Here is a 22,059-nt window from a genome sequence, read left to right as displayed (position 1 = left end):
GTGAAGGTACCCTTGCGACCTGGCCATCTCTCAAGCCAAAACCCTAGTGCTGGTGCCTTTGCCCCTGCCCTAGCCCGGGAGCCTGTTCTAAATGTGGAGCCTGTGGAGCCAGGGCTGCTCAGAAGAGTGCTCCTGAGCGATGAGAAAATACACCAGGGCTAGGGCGTCCCCTCATTTAAGCGTTCAGCTTGTTCAGCAGCCAGTAACCAGATTTGTAAGGTGATACTTCGGTAACCAGAGCATCCAGGAGCTAAAAGGTCCTGCTGAGAAGTGATGCGGTAAGATTTTGGGGAGAGGGCAGATGCTGAAAGTCAAGCAGGCCTGTTAAGCCAAAGGGACTCTGTGCACCTCAAAAATTTCGCTCTTCTATTTCAGCACTTCACAGAGGGAAGCGAGCAGCTGTAACCTGTGGTGCACTGGGCTAGGAAGCACCTAGCGTGCTCTGTCGATAGCGTGCCAGGGGCAAATCAAAGCTGTGAGTCTCTCCGAAGAAGCAAGCTGGCCTGTCAGGAAAAGAAGGGCTACATGAATTGTTTAAGAGGAAGCCGGTTAGTTACATGTAAGCAGGGACTTATATAATACATCTCAAAAAAAAAAAAAGATTTCTGCTGGCAGGAGGTTCCGTTGGGAAAGAAACTTGCTCATCCATAAACACGAAAATTTCCCGGCTTCCTCTAGTGCTCTGTGATTTTTTTTTTTCCAGGGCAAGGTAGAATGTGCTTGGTCTTTGCTGTGAGACACAGAAAGGAAAGCCAGCACTGTGAGGACAGGCAGTGCTCTGCGTGGACAGAGACGTGCACACATGCCAGTTCAGGTAGTTTCCCTTCTCTGGCTTCAGTGAGCTGCCCTTCCAGAATCTGCACACCCGGGAGCGACAACCAGAGCATCTGCACATCATTCACAGAGCAAAACCAACAGGCAGTTTCTCCTCCAGTCATTCACACCTTTCCTTATATAACTGGTGCTGAAGCGTGTGCTTTAAAAGCTGCTTGCCAAATCCAGGGGCTGGGAGGAAGCAGAAATGCTTCTAGCACTCTAGATGAATTTAAAAAGAAAACACAGAACCCACCAGGACACCCAAACCCCGGGGAGCACATCCAAACACGCAGCTGCTCACAGGACATTTCAGGTGGCTGCAGCAGAGTTGTCCTTTGAGAAGCCAGCCCGGCCTGGTGCAGCACTGGTACCCCGAGCTGCCTTTAGGGAGGAGGATGCCTGGCTTTGTGAGCAGACACAGTATGGGTAGATGGGTGAGGAGCTGAGAATCATTGTCACACAGCACTGAAAAATAAATCAGGTTTTGTCACACACTGAGCAGCTTCAGGGGTGGCACAGGGAAGCGACTGAACCTGAGCCTGTGGCTGAACTCCGCTCCTGCCCCGTGCCTTGTGCTGAGAGAGCCTGCGGATACCTCACAGGTCTCAGGAAACACCACCAAAAAAAGGCTGCACATGGGAGATGCACCCTGTGCTTCATTTGGGGTGTTTGGGTAGCAGTGAGCGAGCCGCACCCCACGGCAGGGGAAGGAAGAAGCTGTCCTGCTGCCTGCGGTGCCCCAGGGATGCAGGGACACGACTGCGGCTCGCCCAGGCGCAGCATCCTCAAGCCACCCTACGTACTTGGATCGCTGCCTCGCCTGCCACTCACTTGTTCACTCTCCAGGAGGCGTCGTATGCTGGGCTTGCTTTTTTTTTTTTTTTTTTTTTTTTTTTTTTTTTTAAAAAAGAAAAATAATAATTTGCTTTGTTTTAATCTCACAATGAGTAATTCCTTCCTACCCCTCAGTAGTGGCCTAGAAAAGGACAGCATCATCTCCACTGTAGCAAGAAGGCTTCTCCCAGGGCATAAAATTTTAATTAGGAACAATCATGCAGCCTTGAAATGGGAATTGCAAGCAGCGAAAAGTCAAATCATCAATAAAATATTCAATGGCAGGAATGTATTATTGACACAGCCTTTAGAGCAGATAAAAGCAGGAAGGCAGAGAGCTGCGGCGGGCGGCGAGCCTCGCCCGGTTAAACACCGCGCGCGGCGTTAAGCGCAGGCTGGCGGCACTGGATGCAGGACAAGCAGCCTGGTGCTCCCTGGCCAGATCCGAATTCGGGAGCCCAGGGGGTGCCACCGCGTGCCACCGCCTCCCCGAAGCGCGGGGCCCCTCGTGCCACGATGAATTTAGGTCACCGCCGCTGAGCCGCGTGGCGGGGGCACGGCAGGGCGGGGGTCCGGGGGCTGGATGCAGTCAGTCGTTCATTACCTTAAGGAACTCGCCGCCTTTGTGGCTGCTGGTTTTGTAGAGAAAAATAAATCAATCTATCCGCAGAAGGCCACCAGGCTCTTGCCCCGCGTGTTGGTAACGCAGCGTGCCCCGCGGGACAGCCCTCGGGCTGCCTTTCCCCCAGCGCAGAGATGTTCAGGGCGCTGGTGACGGCTGAAAATCCAGGGCTAGCACGTGGCTGCAGCGCTCTCTCCCCAGGGACACCCAAACCCGCAGAAAACCATCTTCAAAACAACAAAACAACACCCAAACAACCACCCAGTAAGCGGTAAGGCAGGGCTAGAATCAGAGATTCCACCGCCGCTGAATTATTTCTGTGGTTCCCCCCCCCGCAGGAGGTGCTGTCAGCAACGAAGCTTTTCTCTTTATTCCTCTTTGCTTTGCACACAGCAGAACTACAAATGGGGTCCCCAAAGGAAAGAACCCCCTTTTTTAACCTGCAGATGCCAGGTTTTCAGGCACGCTGACCATTTCTGCAAACACCTCGAGTTCTCAGGGCTGGTTCAGGGGGAAACGAGGCAGCCAACGCTAAGGTACTCGGCCAAGCAGGGGCAAACAGCCCGCGTGTCCCCAGAGGAAAACCTGGCTGCGTCCAAGGCAAGCAGTTTTTCTGAACCTAGGGTTTGGGGTTTTTCCACAAGCAGCACTGAAATGCTCTTTACAACCTCCATCATGCCCCAGCACTTCCCTCGGAGTCTTGTTTTAAAAGCAAGAGTAGCAAGAAGTTCAAAAAACAAGCAATCAGCGCTCTGGCCGCAGGGGACAGACTTCGTCATGCGGCTGCACAGAGCAAACGTATTTTTAACACATTTTTTCCCAACGCACGTTTCCAACTCCAGCGATTCGAGGGGAAAGAAAAAAAAAAAAAAAGGGAAGAAAATCTCAGTTCCAAAAGGACAACCCTGAAATCGCATCTCCTCGCTGTTCTTCAGGACTAATCGGAGACTCGGCACTGGCAGCGGCCTCCAAACGAAGCAGACTAATCCTTAAATGCCGCGTAACCAGCTGCTGAAGGGCAGCAGGCACTCACGCAGCGAGCGGGGGGCTCTGCCACGCCGCCCTCGACAGCTTTCCTCTCCCCCACGAATATTTCACTCGCCCGCAGCCGCCCCTTGCTGCAGCACAGGGAAAATCCTGCGGGACACCAGCGGCCGCCGTCCCCAAGCCCGCTGCGGTGGCACAGCCATGCTGGGGGCTCGCGGGCACCTCCGAAAAGGGCCGGGCGAGCACGTCCAAGCGGGGTCAGAGAGCAGCAGAGCCTTGGTCCACCCTCGGGTTCCCTCGGGGAGATGCTGGTGGGGAGAGAGCCGGCATTACCACGTGTACCCGGCCATGCCGCTGGAACTGATGGGGTGGCGTAAAGGTGAATGGGAGGCTGGCCCCTTACCTGCTCATATCTGCAGCCACGTGCCGTCCCCTTCTCCTCCCGTCCTAAAATGCTCCGCGCCGCTGCTGTGCATTATTAACAAGCTGCCATGTTTCATCCTGGAGACGGCTGCCTTCTCGGCGGACACCAGCTTCATCCACTGTTTGTAAAGCACTTTGTGATAGAAAAGGGGGGGGGGGAAAAAAAGAGCAGCATGTGCATAAGCAGCATTCAGTCATAAAATACTTACGGCTTTAATTCCCTGCGGAAAGAGGCCGCCGTGGGGTACGTGAAGCGCTCGCCGTGCCCCGTACCTGCCGCGGGGACGGCTTGGCTCCAGCAGCACGTGCACACTCGCTTTACACAAATCCTTTCCAAAAGATTTATTGAAAATTGAAACCAGACAATGCCGTAGCGCGCAGGATACATTCATACACAGAAAGTGTGTTTTACAGTGAACACAGCGTCCAAGTCACGTTTTTTTTTGCATACAACGGAGAGGACACGTGGAAAACAAAGACACCGGAGCGCTGAGACCCCCCGGACAAACCTGTCCCCTCCCCGGGCCCCCTTGGCCGCTTTGGCTTCACAACTAAAAATGCAGCAGAACCCAGTGGGACAGGTGAACAGAAACAAGAGGAACTACTGGCCATCAAGGAAAAAAAAAAAATAAGAAACACAACCAAAAAAACACAAACCAAGAAAAAAAAAAACATTAAGTGAAATGTCACCAAAAGCGCTTCTGTCCTGCATACTCTGGCCAAGGGCAGCCAGGGAGGGGCTCATCCTGCTGGCAGAGTACTGATTTAAGAACAAGTTTAAAACTAAGTGGCCTTAAGAAAAAAAAGTCTCCACATGTGTCCCTGTCTCCTCGAAGCCTGATTGTCCCCTCTGTGGCCGGGGAACGGCTGCTCGCTTCTCCCTCCCTCTTAGCACCATGGAAAGGGGGTTTCTAGTACAGGTTTCTTACAATAAAAAAGGGGGGCAGAAAGTTGTCTAAAAAAGCTGCTCGTGAGCCCCCTGGCCAGTATAAAGGCTGTTTTTAAAACCCACCAACCCGTCCCAGGGCATCTCTGTGCTCTCTGCTTCCCCCAAAAGTCTCTGGCTGAGGCAGCCACCCTGGAGCAGGTGCGTGGCGAGGATGGAGACATCAGCAGGGCAGCCGTGCCTAGAAAATTCCCTCTTCTGCCCCAAAACAGGGCTTCTTGGGGCTGCTTTAGGATTTGGGGAGCACGTAGCCCCTCCAGGTGGTGCAAACATCCGCAGGGGGTCGAACCCAAGGAGGGCAGCTTGGCAAATGGACTATCCACGCTGTGCTTCTGCACGAGGCGGGCAGGGCAGGGTGCTGGTGGTCGCAGGCAGCCAGGTTGGCCCCAGGACGGGTGCGTGCCTCGTGGCAGGGCTCGGCTGCTCTGGAGCGAGCACAGCTGAGGGAATGCCGCAGCATGACATGGGACGCAGCCCGGACTCCGGCAGCTCCTTCATCGTCGTCAGCGCTGGGGTTCGCTGGGGAAAGCACACCAAAAACGTGGCACCAGGTCCTGCTGTTCGCCTCGCCTGCTTCATCGGGCGAGGCTCAGAAGCAGCCCGAGGGCAGGTCTCTGCCACAGGAGATGTCAGCCCAGCCGTCCCGATGCAGCTCTGCCCCGCTAGCCAAATGGACGAGGGCTTCTCAAAACACACCACGGGTCTTTTGGGAAGGCCCCACGAAATGTGAGTGCTGCCACGGTGCGTTAAATACGGAGAGCACTTTAAAAAAATAGAAGGGGCTTGTTTCATCCACAGGGGAAGAGGGTTGCTTTGTCTGGTCGGTCTTGGTCTTATAGTACAGTCTGTAAAAATACTCTGTCTGGCCATCCACATCCATTCACGATATAAAGCAGTAAAAAATATAATATATATATATATATATATATATGGAATATGGGTTTATTTATACAGTTACACTTGCAAGGCAATCAATCGTCCACTGGCTGTGCCCTTCTACCTCCAGATGCTCTGCCTGGTTGATAGGACTGCAAGACAGACAAAAATAAACGGCGTGACCCCAGGGCAGCGGGTGAGTGTTCCCACAGAGCAGCACAGCACAGCACAGCACAGCAGACGTGACGTGTGTGAGCACCGTGCGCCTGCAGCACGACACCCAGCAGAGACGGACACACAGACACCACGGTCACAGCGTCGGGTGAGATGGAGGATGGATGGTTTGGCCCCGAGGTGGGCAGAAATGGGAAGCCGAATCCTCCCCATCCTAACCTCAGCAAGGCCTTCCCCCCGCAGCGCTGCAGGGCCCCCCCGACGGCCTGAAAGCCGCCGGCAGCATCCCAGGAAACCGTGCCCGAGGACCGCAGATGGCCCCGCACGCCGGGGACAGCTTCGGATGCCACACCAATGGGCTCACCGCCTCGCAGGCTGGCCGGGCACAGGCACTGCTCCCCTAATGGCCTCTATAAATAGCTCCGGCCTCCCACTCCCAGCACACGCATGCAGGCTCGCTCGCCACGGCCCGTTTCACACAGCGAACCCCTCTCCCCTTCCCGCAGGCCCTCCCCGGGGATGTACGCACCCTCGGGGTTCAGGCTGGACACCAGGGGCTCCGGCAGGGTCCGGGGATGGCCGAGGAGCTGCTTGGTGCTGGCGCGGGGAGGCGAGTCGCTGCCGGAGGGGGGAAACCCTGCGGGAGAGGAAAGACACCCAGCTCAGGCGGAGCTCGCCGGGCACCTGGGACTCACAGAGTGTGGAAATCCCTTGGGAGAAGGGACCAGATCCCCGTTTTCCCCTGTCCCCCACTCCACGGAAGGCTGTGCAGCCGCTCTCGGTCTCTCCCCCATCCCTAACACAATGCTGCCGGCCTGGCCTCCATCCCCGCAGCGCCCTGTCCCGAGGGCCGTGCCATGAAAGCACGGGCACAGATCCCGGGGAGCTGAGCCGCATGGAGCCCAGGGGGAGGAGGAGGAAGGAGCCGGGGCCATTGGGGAGACATTTGGGGTCGCAGGGCAGCCCCCCGTGCCGAGCCGGCGCGCTGACCTCCGTTCCTCCGGCAGGCTGGCAGCTCGCGCGGGCTCAGCTCCGGCTGGGCGTCCTCCTCAGACCTGGCCTGCCCGACCGTCACCGTGGCTCCCGTCTGCTGAATAAACTGCTGCAAATTACACTGCCTCAGCTCCTTATTTAACTCCTCCAGCTCTTGGTTCTGGGCCTGCAAAACACATTGGGGGGGACAGGGTGAGCTGCATGCCCCCCACGCTGCTCTGCCCCAGCCCCGCTCCCTGGCTCATGTCATGGACTCGTCTCCCATGGGGACAAGGCCACGCCACCGCCTGTGGGGACTCCAGGCCAGCAACAGCCACGCAGTGCTGGGCAAACTGCTGCAAACAGGCCCCCAGACGGCTCTGGAGCCTGCCAGCTCCTCTGGGATGCAACCCCAAGCTGCATGGGGATGGGGATGCTCAGGCAGCAAGGACAAGGACAGCACATCACACAGCACCCAGACCCCAGTGGGACAGGAGAACCACAGGTCTCAGTGCCTCGAGCCCGACAGTTCTGGCACAGCTCAGCTCCTGGTTCAGAGCCAGCCAGCCCGGAGCAGTGCCAAAAAGCCTCGTCCCTGGGCACCGCCGAGACCTGCGCTTCCCCTCCGCTACTCCTTTTTTCGGACATAAAAACAACGCTGACCAGCAATGCCAGCGGGGACACTGACCGCCCATCCCTGCCTTTTGCCTGGCCACACCGACCCCACGCGAGGGTCCCTCACCCCCCAGGGCCAGGTAGTCTGGCCATACCCACCTGCAGGGACCTTTCGGCTTCCTCCAGGGCCTTCTCCACGCTGGCCAGGTTGCTCTCCAGCTGCGTGCCCTGCTTGACTTTAGCTTCCAGATCCCTTTTCATCTTGGCAGCCATGTCCTCCAGGTCCGTGGGGCTCGGCACCGGGCTCTCCTTGCCCCTCTTGGCCCTCTCGGCCATCTCCCACTGGATCTCCTTCTGCAGGGCCTCGGTGCGGGCGCTCAGCTCGTAGATCCTCTGCGTGTACTCCTCCAGGCTGGCCCGCAGGCTCCTCACCCGCTCCTGCCTCTCCCGCTCGCACTCCTTCTCCAGCCGGAGCTCGCTCTGCCAGAACTCCTCCTCGCCCAGCTCCGTCTCGTTCCTCCGCACCAGGTGCTCCAGGTAGAGGATCTCGTCCTCCTGGCTGGGGGCCCGGCCATGCTCCCAGAACCGCAGGTCCGTCTCCAGGGTGTCCCCGTGGGCCTCCAAGGAGCTGAGCTGCTCCTGCTGCCGCAGCACCGTCTTGAACAGCTCCTCCTTGGAGAGCTGGCCGGCCCCACTGTCCTTCAGCTCCATCCCCTCCCAGGCGTGCTGCCTCCAGCGGCTCTTGGCGAACAGCTCACCGGAGCCCACGGGACCCAAGTTGAAGGTCATGGATTTCCTGGGCTCGCGGGGCCGGGGCGCCTCAGTGCTCACGGTGCGGGGCTTGATGGGCAGGCTGGCCCGGATGAAAGTCCTCTCGGGAGCCTGGGGAGCGCCCTCCGAGGATGGCCGCTCGGCCACGCTGGGGCCCGTGCGGCGCAGGATGAACTGCACATCATTGGCATACTGCCCGCACTTGGCCAGCGACTCCAAGGGGCACTCGAGCGGGAGCAGCTGCCGCTCCTTCTCCCGCAGCTTCTGCACCAGCACGTAGCGCCCCGTCTGACCTGAGGGCAGGACACAAGCACGTCACCCGGGAGAAAGCCCTGGCGGCGAGCAGGGGTTGGTGAGGTCCCCGCTGTCCCCAGGAGGTTCCCTCTCCCCTAAAAGCACCCGGAGGTGCCCCTACCCACCAAAGATGGGGCATTTTTGTTGTGCTCGGGGCACCAAAACGAGCGAGAGCGCTGCGGGCGGATGGTGCTGGGGAAGCGGGGTGAAACCCACACAAATTCGTTTTCCTCCCTTTCCAAACCTTCCCACCGCATCTCCCAGCCATCACCCAAATCTTCCACCCGTCTCCCCAGGGACACCCAACAGCACGAGCAGCTGAGGGCACGAGTCATCCCCCCATTAACGGGGTGCCGTGCTGCCCCTCTTTGTAGGACGGGGCGTCTCTCCGCGAAGCTCAGCGCCTCCGCAGTCACATTTCTGTGTGTGAAAAAGCTGAGGACACCACCTGGAGCTGCCCCGCTGTTCCCTCAGCCTGGAAGAACGCACGCCCTGGAGAGCGGAGGTGGAGGAGACATCAGCCTGCTGTTCTTTTTGGAAGGCGTGCGAGGGGAATTGGAGGTATGAGGGCTTTGATCTGCAGGGCTCGACCTCAAAGCTGGCACGGAGGGGAAACACGGCAGTGCAAAGCCTGCGCGCAAACAGGATCGCAGCATTTTGAGGCCGAGCCACTAGAAGGCAGGATTGACCACGGGCGGGAGCACGGCAGGCACCGGCATCCAGGCACGCTGTCCACACCGCCTGCAAGCTATTTATTTTGGCCATCTCCCCAGCAAGCCTCCGTGAGGAGGGACACAAACACACGGCCGTGCCGAACGGAGGGTGAGGAGTCTGCTCTGGTCTCGAGAGCTTTGTTTTAGCTCACTCACCTATGGCCCGCGCCAAAGCAATGACCACCTCCTGGCAGGTGGTTTGCTCCGAGACGCCGCAGACCACCCGCTGGATGCCGTCCACCCACACCTTCAGCTCCATCCCCGCGGCTGCCAGGCCTCAGGCACACTGGGGCATTGCAGGACGGGGTCCCTGCGGGAGAGAAGACACAAGGAGTCAGTGCTGAGCCTGGTCTAGGGCCGATGCTTCACCAGCCCTGCTTTTAGGTCTGCTGGACGCCTGGAGCAGACGCTTGCTGTTGCTCACAGATCGGATTTACAGCATTATTGCTAAAATACCAGTGTTCACCTGCAGTAAAACCCTGCTGTCTCACCAAAAACCCCATACACGGCTCAGCTCTGGGCAGCGGGGCCACGTCCTCGCCGGGTGAGAGGCATGGGGGTTTGCCCGTGTGCGTGGTGGGTCTGGGCAGCCAGAAAGCACCCTGCCTATTTCTGCTGAGAGCGCAGCCTTCTAATGGATTTGTTGGACTTTCGCTGCTATTTCCCCAACAATTTGGCAGTGCGGCACTGGGGATTTTCCAAACAATATCTAAAAGGCAGAGAAGCCTCCGGCCGCCCTCCCGCCCACCCTTCCCAGCTGTGCAGAGGGAAACTGAGAGGTGTGGATGGCGCACGTTGTGCTCTGTTTACCTTCCCCTCTGTTAATCTGAGAGGGATTAAGAGATGGGGAAAATTAACTGCAGCAAAATCTCGTTTAGCACTCCTGCCTCTGCCAGCAGCCGAACGACCGCAAGGCTTAACAAATGAAATTAAACCAATGTAATCTGCAAAGAACTCAGATCTCTGGGTTTATTCTGGTTTTAAACACTATCAAAACATTTTTTCCAGATCCTTCAAGCATCAAGCCTGTCTGAAGGACCTGGGCAGAGGAAGGCACAAAGGGTCCTGAACTACTTTCCAAACCCAGCCCAGCTCCCAAGTCTCCCCAGTTCCCCAGAGTTTGGGGACACACCACAACCGCTGATATCGCCTCAGGGGGCGCCTGCAAGGAGCAGGCTGAAGGAGCAGGTGTCAGTGCGGGGAGAAAAGCTTTAGCTTGGGTTAAACAGCTTTTTTATTATTATTTTTGACACCTTGAGGAATCAAAGCAAGGGCTCGAAGGCTCCCACCCTGAGCAACACGAGGCTTCGGCCATGACACAAGGAAGACAAAGGAGGAGTCTAGGAAATGAAACAACCCCACGGCGCTGTTCCCACCACGAGATCCGGCGGTGCTGGAGCAGAACGACTTGGTAGAGAACAAACCCGAAAGCCAAATCCATCCCCCAGGGAGCACTTGGGAGCAGCTGATCCAATGCCAGCCTCCCCGTCAGCCGCAGCAGCGCTATCGATCCCTCGCTCCCAGATTCACCCGCGGAACACAGCAGGGACCGAGGGCAGCGGGTGCGGGTCAGCCACCATGGGCAAAATTATTCACCTTGGCAGCACCAAGGAGTTCAGGCTCTGCCCTTTTCTCCCACCAATGTCCCCTAAATGCTGTATTGGTGAAGTGGAGACCAGGCTCCTTTCAGAGCACGGTTCTGCCCCGCTGCATGGCCACAAACTCTCAGCGAAACCAGCACCCGCCCCCACCACGGAGCAAAGTTCAGCGTTGCTGCCGCGCTCGGGCACCACCCGGCTGGGTTTTGCCGCCCCAATGCCACCGTTGTGCCGGGACGCAGGACCCCAAGGCCAGCACTGGGTGGCAGGGTGTCCTGGGAAGCGACGTGCCACCTACAGGCACCACCAGTGCCAAAACCACCCGTGGAGCCGGGCTTTTCCTCCCCCATCCTACCCCACGGCCCTGGCGGAGGCCAGGAGTGGGTGGTTTGAAAATAAATAAAAGCAGCCGGCTGTGTTATGAGAAAAGCAGCGGCCTCACCTCTCCTGGCATGAAGCACCGGCGGCTGCTGAGACGAGGGGTGACCCAAGATGAGGGGTGAGGAGCGATGGTGGGGCCGGGAGCGGGACGGGACGCCCGTGGGTCCCGCGTGGCTGAGAGGCTCCCGTTTGGGTGCAGAGCCAGCCTCTGGCAATCATTTACCAGCGTCCGGCCCACGGCGAGTGGCACGTAACTGAGAAGCAGGGAGCGGCAGCAGGCGCTTTTCCTCTTACGGAGGAGTTTCGGCTTCGAGCTGCCCGTGGTGACGCAGGGGCTGGGGTAGGAGCTCAGCCCTGGTGTGGCATCGCTGCTGGAGGGAGAGCCGAAGGAGGAGTGTTTTGTACCAAAAACAACGCCAGCAGCTAACAAACTGTGCAGTGCTGGGGAAGTGCCCGTGGGTAACACAGCTTCGAAGCTTATCTCGTGGAAATCCCTACAAGGCTACTTGGGAAGGCAACCCTTTGAGTCTCCCCCAGCAGCAACGCAGGGAGCAGTTTGTACCCAGGGAGAGGCTGAAGCTCGCCGTTGGATCTCAGGGACAGCGATTCCTCAGCTCTCGCAGACCACGCTCACACTTCCTGGCTTCTCCAAACCTTTTCCATCAGCATCGCCAACATGCTGCAACCCAGACCAGCCCCGCGGCCTCTCCTTTCCCTGAAAGTTCACTCCAGACTTGGGAAAAAAATATAAATAAATTTGTTTCCATAATTATGCACAGGACTTTATCTGCTCTTTCACTGCAGCGTTATCCTTGCTCCTATAACAGCTTTCAAAAACACAAACCCCCACCTCATCCCAAGGCATCGCCTCCTGTGTAGCCACTGCTGTTTAATTTCTCCTATGAAGTTATTTGCCTTCTCTTAGCTGTAAATTTTTTTTCCCTTACTGTCAGAAGAACATGTGCATATAGCAATTAGAAGGCTGTTCCTTCACATTTTCCTCCTTTACCTTACTGTGAGACCTCGCTGGCCACCCCAAAAAAGCACGGGGAATCGAGCAGGTGGCTGCTGCGCCGGTGTGAGGACGCGTGACAGCCGCTCTCGCAAGCTGCTCCTATGCTTTACCTCCCCCCGTGTCTTTCTAAGTCAGTTTTATTGGAAGCAGATTAACGAAGTGACTAATTTTCTGCTCCCTTCCCATGTGATCGGTCCTAAATTGATGGTATGGATGATTCACACAACTTCTTCGACAAATTTCCTAACTGGGAGTTGGAATTTCAAATGCTGGCACTGAAAAAAATAAAAAATAAATAAATTAATGCTCCCAGATCTTGCAGCTTTATTTTTTGCTGCATCTTAGTCTAAATTGGAAAAAAAAAAAAAAAAAAAGCTCAAAAAAAAAAAATGTTCAGACTCTATTCGAACAGAGCTGCAACCTCACATAAATCAAGGCTGCTTTTAAAGCTCAGGGTCTGAAGCCAGCTTCAGGTTACCTTGATTAAAAGTGGGAGCAATCAGTCCTCCTGCTAACTGAGGTGTTTCGCAGCCTGACACAGCTCTGCAGCAGAGGCAACAGCCGAATTTTAACTCTCACCCTTTGGCTGACCAAGCTCGCTCCCCGGAGCTGGCAGTGGCGAGGCTGAGTGTGGGCGATCAGGAGGGAGCTGGGCAGGCTCCAGGTGCTCCGAGCCTCGGCTGACAGCAGGACCTGCTAAAGCAGCAGGAGGCAGAGGGGTTATTTCTGCAGGTGAGAGGATGCACGCTTTGCATAGCTGGGTTTGGTGCCCTGCAGACGAGCAGGGCATGTCCCAGCCGGCTCATCAACACCCCACAGCTGCTCGCAATGGCATCGTGACCTCCTGGGACCTGCAACATCACGCGGCCAGCCAAGAAAATCAGCTGGCTGCCCCGATTACAGAAGCACGTCCCTCCACCGATTTGCAGGGATCCCTCCTGTCCCCTGCAGGGGCTCCCAGAAGCTTCTGGCCAAGAGACCAGGGGCTGGTGAGGGGCTAGGGCTGGGCTGGCAGGAAAGCAACAGCACAGGCAGAGCTTCTGGGCAAATCTCATTAGGACTTCAAACGGCCAGCAGACCAGCAGTTCACCTTTGCCCAGCTTACAGGTCAGGGTTTTGGCTGGGGATAGGGAGCGGTGCTGGCACCCAGAAAGCACCAGCACAGGATCCCAGCCCCAGTGCCGGGGTCTCACGCCGCTTTACCAACCGACAAGCCGAAACGTGGGCAGCAGGGAGAAACCCCGTCAGTAAGTCCCGCTTTGAAAAGCCCCTCCGGAGCAGGGGGAGGTCTGCAGAGAGCCCATCGACCAGGCTTTGAAATCCCTGTTTGCACCACGGTTGCCACAGGAGTGCCTCTGGATCTGAATTCAAACGCACACAATTTTTTTTTTTTTTGAAGTCTGTAATTAGGGCTGCCGTGCTTGATAAACACGGATGAAATCCTCCTGGACTGCTCTGCTCTTCCCTCATTAACCTGAGCAGCGGCCCCATGCCCGGCTCCTGCCCACGGGGCTGGCAGGGTTTCGCCTGGTTTGCAGTTTCACCTGCCCAGCATCGCTGAGCTCCGGGTCCCACACTGACCCCTGGCCACCAGGCCCTGAAAGGGGTCTGCATGCAGGCAGGAGCATCCCCAGCGCCCTGTGGTGAGCAGGGAGTTGGAGGTCATATGAGAGAAGTTAGAGAAGATGGGAAAGCTGCACCTGGAGCAGCCAGCCCAAACAGCCCTCATTTCATTCCTGATTTCAACCTGAACTTCTCACATGTCTTCTCAGCGTCCCCTGACCCCACACCGCAGCTCCCTTAGCCTGAAAACAGAGGGCCACTGCCTCTTCATTTCCAGCCCCAAACTGTTCATGACAGACCGAAGCCAGCAGGTTGAGAAAATGCTGCAAGGTTTCAAGGTCCTGCACCAGCGCTGGGAGCTTCCAGCGGACAAGGAGCCCAAGGAGGAGGTCTCAGACACCCAGCTGCTGGGGCTGGGGCAGGAGCACCCTGCTGGACCACGTCCAGGTGGTTTTGGGGTGACTGTGGCCAGTACCTGGAGACAAAGCCCAGCCTGAAGAGGTGGGGACAAGAGGAAAGGTGTGAGAGCTGGAGAAGACAGGCATATAGGAAGCAACCTGCACGTGTGAACCCAGAGCACAGGAAACTGTTCAAGGAGAAGAAGAAGAAAAAAAAAACACCACACAAGTCAATAGCAAGTGGTGGCAGGAGTGGAGGAGCAGCCACGTGCTGCCATCCTGCATGTCTGAGTGCTGGCAGTGACTCACCGCCCGTGATCAGCTGCTGCGCTGACACATCCAGCAGCTATTTAATGCTTCCCCAGGTCCCTCCCCACCCCAGGGAGCAGCCCAGCTCCTGGGCACCCAAGGGAAGAGATCGATCCTGCCTGCCCACCTACCAACCCGCCGCGAGCTCCAGGGACAGCAACGCGCCTGCGTGAGCACTGCCACGAGACTCATTCACTGACAGCCACAAACAAGGGCTCCCTAAGCGGCGCCCTGGATGCCCGTCCCAAGCGACAACCCCCCATTACGAACAAAATAGAGGCTCTGGGATTTTCTGCCCCGCTTCCTCTCCCAAATGACAGGGAGGAGCAAACCCAGGCCAGCGTGCCCGGGGCGGACCCATGAGGCCTGGAAGAGCCGGGGGCTGCCTGAGCTCCTCCTGACCAGGAAACTGCCTTGGGGTCATGTCCTCAGGCAGGGATTTGGGCGAGGGAGGCTCAAGCCCCAGCAGGCCGACTGATGTGCCCAAAACCACAGAAGCCTCACCCCATGCCAGCCCCACCTTCCCAGCTGCCATATTTTGGGTCTGCCACGGCATCGAACCCAGCTTTTCTCCCCCCACCTCTCTTTACCCAAGCCAAGATCGCATCCAAGCGGCCCCCTCTAAGGGGAGCGGGGTGGCCACCGAGGCAGGAGGTGACCGTGACACCCTCCCTGGGGTCCTGTGGCGGCCTTGATGGAGGCCAGCGGGTGAATTAATGACTAACCGCTTCCTGCCCGGCTGGCAACACCGGAGCCGTGTCGAAATGTCAATAATCGCGGGCAGCGACAACACTGCAGGCACGCCAGGAAACACTGCCGCTTGATTCAATCACCGCTGCAGGGCCAGGAGGGGGATTTTTTCTTTTTCACTTCGCCACACGGCCCCCCCAGCAACCTCCTTATGGACCAGCGATGCGGGCGGGCTCCATGCCAAGCACACGGCTGCAAATCCCGAGCCCAGAGATGAGCAAAGTCTTGGCTGGTGCAGGCCATGGCACCAACCGAAAGCTCGTTATAAATTAAAGCAAATTTAAAAAAAATAACACCTACTGCTGTAAACACCGAGAGCTGGCCAGGTGGATTTGTAATGGGTGAGCGCATGCACGCACGCAGCCGTCTTCCTCACCTTAACGCGGTGCATTTCTCCCACGCAGCACTGATGGCAGCTATCCACAGGGGGAGAAGAGCAAGGCTGGCTATTAAAGCCAGCCATAAAGATTAAGGTTTATGAGGGAAACATTAGCAGCACCTGCTATTGCTGTAGTCATTATGATCAACCTCAGACACATGAGCAGAGAGCGCCTTCATGAAAGCAGCCGAGAGTGAATCCCTAGCAGTTTCTTCCCAAGGGGGTGAAGCAAAATTAGCAGCAGCATCTAGATTAGAGAGGAGAGAGGAAAGGCTCTTGCATGTAAGCCAGACCTTGCACTTCCATGCTCATTTTCTCTTGTGCAATGAGCCCGCCCAGGTGCTAAGCCCTTGGGAGGAGGGGCTGGGAAAGCATTTAGGTGTCCAGCTCCCAGCCAAGGCTGGGATCCAGACTGAGCCAGATCAGCCCTGAGGACGGGAACTCAACTCTTTTCAGGGCTGCACCCCTCCATTCCTTTCCTAAAATTATTGCCTTTACTTTTAATAAAATAATAATAATTAAAAAAAGCTTGCTTTCCAGCTGTCAAAAGCAACACTGAACCTGCAAACATTGCCCAGCTGTAAGCCCCAGCACAGCAGCTCTGGGATGCCCAAAAACTCTTCTTTAGGGGACAGGTTTTTGGGGAGCACTCACAATGCAGCTCATACAAGCCAGGCTCTGAGGGGTATCAGACAACGCAACTGCAGCGTGCATCTGCCAGGAACCCCAGCATCTCCACCGCGTCCACTTCCCACAGCAGCCAGGACGAAAAGCATGATGCAACTCATGAATATTCCCCTGTTATTACACACAGACCATTCCCCAAGACAGAAAACAGCTTATATTTATCATGACACGGGATGCAGGAGGAATGCTGCAAATCTGGAGATGCAGGAGCCCGGTTCAGCCTTGGAAATGCTCAGAAATACCCAAACTACCTGCTTGCTCCTCTGCTTCTCCCCAGCCAAAGGTGGGGGGAAATGGTCCCTATAAAAACTTTTAAAGGGATATTTTTGCTGCTCCGCTTCAATTACTCACGCTGCTTTCTGGAAACAGCTGTAAGCTTTAAAGTCCTGTAAGTTTTAAAAGCCCTTATTAGGCAGCAGAGCTCTGATGGGCCATAGGCCACTTCTCCCGTCTGCTCCAAACGTTTGGCTTTATCAGCTCCACTAGGATGGATCATTTCTCTAGATGGGTCACTCTGCCCGTGATTCTGCTCCTTGAGCAGCCATCTCACGTTGTTCTGGGGCTTTGCTCCTGCTGCCCTACACGCTGGCTTCCTTGCTGCTCCAAATGTTGGTTTCACCCAGGGTCCTCACACTGCTTGGAGCCACCGCTTGTGGTGAGCAGAGAGGGGAAGGAGATAACCGAGAGAGCATCCTGACAGCAGGTCTGGACAGCGTTAGGGAGAGGCAGCCAACGTGGGGACATCCACCAGAGGCATCTGCTGCTTTATCAGAGAAACCTGAGATTTTGGGCCCCCAGAGTTAGGGGGTTGGTTTTGCTGCTGTCTGAGCAGGGGAAGGCAGAGCAGCACCCGCAGCTCCCTGAAGTCACAGCGTCCCCGTACGGCTCAGAGGAACTGCCACCAGCGATCCTCTTCCCACCCCAACCCTCATGGCAGCAGGGAAGGCGATCAAACTGGCAACTACAAAACCAGAGGCAACCTTCCAGCTTGTTTTCCACGCGCAGAGCAACCCAGGCTCCTTCCCTCTCCGGAGAGCAGCCGCGCGCCAAGGACGCGCCGCTGGGCCTCGGGAGGGAGCGCCGAGGATGCACTAATGAATATGCAGGTGCACGCCGCCACCAATGTTTATTTATAACCCCGTAGGATTAAAAAGGCCTTTAATGACCACTTGCGGGGAGCTGAAATTGCTCCTTTCTTTCTCCCTGTCTCACACAGACACGGAGCGAAACAAACAAAAGAGGTGGAATTAATCCAGGCTGAAACTTTTGATAAGGCGCTTGTGTATTTTGGAAGTCTCTGCTTTCACGGCACCTCGCGTGTGATTAATTAGGCAAAGGTGCCGTCAGTCCCAACCTGAACCCACGCAGAGATAACGAGCTCTCTGAAGCACTAAGATGGAGGTGGGTGCATCTTCAGAGAGCCAGCTCCGTCCCTTATCTGGCGCACAAACGCAGGGGGCTATCTGCAAAAAAACATTTGCCTTTCGGGTAACAGCTCTGCAGAAAGAAACGTTGGCGAGGGCCAGGGCAGGGAGCAGAGCCATCCGTCGGGGGTCCACGTCGCTGTCTTCTACAAGACGGTGTTTTAAAGTAAAATGGAAGCAGCAGAGGTTGGGCTGCTCAAAAGGGTAAAAATCCTTTTTTTATTCCCCCCTCGCCCCCCATAAGTGTTTAGGTGTTTAAGCTGTATGCGATACAGGCTCATCTCAGGTCGCTTCTGGAAACCGAGCCTTTAGAGCCTTTTACCCTGACTTGTCTGTGCTGTCAGGTCATTAAGAGCCTAAATGAGCCAAAAGCGACAGCACCGAGTCCAACAGCACAGCCTCCGCGATTCCCAAAGCACCATTACAACACTTCCCAAACTACCAGAGGCGAAGCAGCCTCTCCTCGTCCAGCCCAGGCGTATCTGCCTCTTCACAGAAAGGAGCGCTGCCACCTCCAAACACAACTCAGGGGAAAAAAAAATCAACACGTGAAAAGAGCAAGCACAAAGCCTCCAAAGCCACACCGCCTCTATCCTGTAGAGATGCCTCTGGTGCTCGCCCAACTCCCCGCACACCACCAGCAGCCTCAGGCAAGCATCCAGAGGCAGGGACGAGCTCCCCAGCAGGCACTCGCACCTCCTGGGGGAAGCAATCCCTGGCAGGAATCACAGAACCAGCAAAACCCTAAAAAACTGCTCTTCCAGAGCTTCCCTCCGTACATCAGCCACACGGTACAGGACATCTGGCCCCAAAATGCTGCTGAGAGTGCCGTGGCACCAGCGACACCCGACCCAGTTCAACTTAGGAACTGGTCCCAGAGCCTTTCCCATCCTCAGTCCTCCTGGGCACGCAGGAGGCACCCTGGGGCCGTGGGGAGGTTTTAGCACACAGCTCCTAAAACCGAGAGCTCCAGCAGGTCCTGTGCTGCAATGGGGATTATGAAGAGGCAGAGGAAACCACCCCAAACCCAGGCAGCGCTCGCCTGCCCCAGCACTTCCACACTTCCAGCTCAGGGCTGACCCACCCATGTCTTCAGGTAAGAGGTTTCTTTTTTTTTTTTTTTTTTTTTTTTTTAAAGCAACGAGTTATTCTAGATGACTAGCCCAGGGCAGCTGGAAGCACCCCAGCACCCTCAAGAAAGTGCTGACTCCAGCCCACAAAAAGCAAGATAATCAGCTGCTTTTAGAAGCTCATGAGCTTGGCACCTGAAAAATGGACGGGCATAAAATGGTTAGCAATCATTTACGATAATAGGATTTTCTTGAAAACCCTGCGTGTAGATGCATTTACGCCTTAATTTGGCTGCGCAGGTTTACAAGGGCACAGGCAAGTTGCAACAGATAAAGGAACATCCTTTAAAAAGATGCTCTTAAAAACCACATGCACAGAGGTAGCTCCAAAAACATCCCTCCCACCTCTAAAACCAGGCACAGGCCAGCCCGTCCCCGATCAGCACCTGGACTTCTTTCTAGGGCAGGGTGCTGAGCACAGGCACCTCAAGCCCGCGGTCCCACAGCATCGCTCCCCTGCCCGCAGGGGGAACACTTGGGTCACCTCCAAGCCCCCGCTGAGGTTCCTCCCCCAGCAGGAGAGGTGAAGGGGACGGGGCAGAGAGGCTGGAAAGCCACGGAGGATGAGCCAGCGAGGCCTGCAGCTGACACACTCGGGCAGCGTTTCTCTGCAGCGTGGTGCAAGGGCAACCACGACATGCCTCCACTTGGTATCCAAGCACGTATGCACCAGGTATAACCTCGGTATCTTCGCTAATTACACCGCTCTACCTTTTTTGGCCAAGCTGCCTCGCAGAGAGCAGGGAACCAAGTGCCCTCAGATGATTCAGCCCCGCCGCTGCCTCCCTGCTTTCACCAGCCGCAGCCCGCTGCCAAAAGGTTTGGTCAAGGCTGGCAAATTCCCCAGCACGTTCACTTGGGCCTGCAGGTATCCAAAGCTACCGAGCACAGCTCTAAATTGCTTTTCTTCTCAAAGAGAAGAAAAAAAAAATAGTAATAAAAAGTGGATTTGGTACCGCTGCTGGCTTACAATCTCAGGGACAGACGGTTGCTCAGGCTGCCCTCTTCAGAGGGGGAACCCTTTTCCCCCCACCCCTTTTCATCCAGGGAAAGCTAATTCCCTGTTAGCTGTCTCACACTCGGTCAGCGGGGTTTGTTTCTTAGAGCCACCAGACCCTCCTGCCAGGAGATGGGGGTTTTGGAGCATGGCACGGCCCCGTCCCAGCCCTGCATCCCCACGAGGCTGAGGACACCCTGCCGAGGCTGCCCCGAGCATCCCCCCAGGATGCTGCAAGCCGCGCACTCCAGGCCTTGCAGCTGTTCCCAAAAAAGTTGCCAAAAGGCTTCTGCACGTGGGGACCCCTCGCTTTCCGCGTTATTTATTCCAGGGGAGCGTGGGGCGGCCGGCAGGGAGGCGTGCCGAGCGGGGCCAGGCACCGTGCCTGGGCTCTCGCAGCAGATAACCACGTCGGTGGAGCAGCGTGGGGACACGGGGAGGGGGATTCCTGGCATTCCAGCTGGCTCCGGGGAGGGGTGAGCTCCTCCACCCCATCCAACCTGCACGTCCCCCCTGCAGCACCGCCAGATAAGCAAGGCGAGCAGCATTCAGGGCTGGGGGTGCCTTTAGCACCGCTTGCAGCTGAGCCCCTGTGCTCGTGCACGGTGCTGTCGGCATCCCCTGGAGCCTGCCCCGGCTCTACTCAGGGAGCAGCCAGAGCTCCCCTCGCCTCTTCGGATCCCCTCTGGTCACCGCTCTGCAAGAAACCCCTGCAAACGCTGCCGATGCTGTCCCAGGGGGAGTATCGTGTGCTGTGCTGATGCACCTGCTCTGCTCGAGCAGGAGGAAAAGCAACGCCACCCCCGAGCTCCCCGCCGGGATTTTAGGGTGCAGTGCAAAGCGTTGTCACAGGGCAGGGAGAAGGCAGAGGCCAGTTTGCTTCTGGACCCGCAGCGCGCTACGAGCAAAGTTACAAAACAACCTGCTGAGTGCCACTGGAGTTCACCAAAGGCATCAGAAGTATGCAGCCAGGAGCTGAGCGCTTATCTAGCCCAGTGCCTGAGGAATTTAACCCCTCTCTGCACCACGGATTTGGAGACGCTTCTGCCCTTCCTCCCTGCAGAGGAGAGGGAGACAGACAGATGGCTTCCCCGCATGGCCGCGGACCCCGTTTGTGGCTAGGCTCAGCGCTGACACCCCAAACACACACAGCCGAGCCCCCGTGGCTGCTTCACTCGACGCTGCCCTGCACCGCTGCTCCTGCAGGCGGGTTTCAGGGCGCCGTGCTGGTGGCAGGAGGCGCTGGGGACATCAGGTGCACCGCAGCGTTGTCCCCAAGGTCCTGCTGCCACCGCCACGCGGGTGACACTGGGTCCCCGGTGCTCAGAGCAACCCTGCACAGCCCAAAGCTGCTCCAAACCACCCCAGCCCCAGCTCTCCATCCCTACCATACTTACCAGAGGTCGGTGTCCACGGCCCCGAGCAGCGGATGGCGGCCTCCCTGCCTCCTTGCGCCAACGAGGGAGGCTGGCCTCGCCGGGGCGGCTCTTTTCGCTTCGCGGCCTCCCGATAATGGGCTCAGAGCCTCCCAATAATGGGCTCGGAGCCTCCCGCAGCCAGCCCCTCGGAGCCCCAGCGCCAGCCAGGAGCGGAATACCTGCGGGTTGCTCCGGGAGACTGCTCCCAACTTATTTCGGGGACGGAGGCTGGCAAAGCGCCACCTGCCTCCGCCGCGCCGGGCCCTGGCACCAGCTCCTCCGGCAGCCTCGAGGGCGAGAGGCGGCGAGCCTCGGGGCTGCTGCGAGCCCTGGTGCAGCACCAGCAGCAGTACCAGCAGCAGCAGGAGCAGCACCAGCAGGAGCAGCAGCAGTAAGAGCAGTACCAGCAGCAGCAGGGCCTCGCTGCCCGGCGCGGAGGCTCAGCGCGGTGCCGGCAGTGCCGGCGGTGCTGCAGGGCGGCCGGGGGCTGCCCGGGGGTGGGGGCGAGGCGCTCACCTGCAGCCCAGCCCCGCGCCGGGGGCCGGGCAGGACGCGGAGCCCCCGCAGCCGCCCGCAGCCTCCGGCGCCGCTCACGCCGCGCCCTCCTGGCCACGCCCCCTCCCCCGTGGCCACGCCCCCCTCCTGCCCCGTGGCCACGCCCCCCCGCCCAGGTGAGCCCGCCCCTCCCCCTCCCCTTGGCCTCCAATTCTTAAATTTTGGCTTTTTTTTAATTTAATTTAATTTTATTTATTTTTTTTTTTGGAATAAGCAAACCGAGGGGAAACCGACCGCATCAGATCTCGTGTTTGTGTCCTCAGGAGGACAGGGCAGCGAAGCTCAGCCTGGGGAGACCCGGGCAGCCTCCGCCAACCCAGCCTCCACCGTGCCTCCCGGGGAGGCTGGAGGGGCTTCAGCCCGGGTGAGGCCAAGGGGAGCCCTGGGCATGGAGGAGGCTCCAGCAGGAGAT

General features: G+C 57.4%; 1 protein-coding gene across 5 annotated transcripts; it reads right to left on the bottom strand.

The window, feature by feature from the left end:
* Positions 1 to 4,003: 4,003 nt before the first annotated feature.
* Positions 4,004 to 21,673, bottom strand: RASSF7 (Ras association domain family member 7). Of its 5 annotated transcripts, none has more exons than XM_082762101.1 (6): positions 21,609 to 21,673; positions 9,200 to 9,353; positions 7,425 to 8,329; positions 6,669 to 6,837; positions 6,208 to 6,315; positions 4,006 to 5,656 (listed from the first exon to the last, which is right to left on the bottom strand). In XM_082762101.1, exons 2-6 carry the CDS (start codon positions 9,300 to 9,302, stop codon positions 5,625 to 5,627), a joined length of 1,317 nt encoding a protein of 438 aa, XP_082618227.1. In that variant the 5' UTR covers positions 9,303 to 9,353; positions 21,609 to 21,673; the 3' UTR covers positions 4,006 to 5,624. The 5 variants fall into 5 exon arrangements, with proteins under 5 accessions (XP_082618230.1, XP_082618227.1, XP_082618226.1 ...); XM_082762100.1 differs by lacking the exon at positions 21,609 to 21,673 and adding an exon at positions 21,072 to 21,601; XM_082762103.1 differs by lacking the exon at positions 21,609 to 21,673 and adding an exon at positions 15,358 to 15,417.
* Between the last annotated feature and the right edge of the window lie 386 nt (positions 21,674 to 22,059).

The sequence above is a fragment of the Aythya marila genome (assembly GCF_965140915.1).
Source record: "Aythya marila genome assembly, chromosome: 5".
Taxonomy (NCBI): domain Eukaryota; kingdom Metazoa; phylum Chordata; class Aves; order Anseriformes; family Anatidae; genus Aythya; species Aythya marila.
This window is presented reverse-complemented; position numbering and strand designations above follow the sequence as displayed.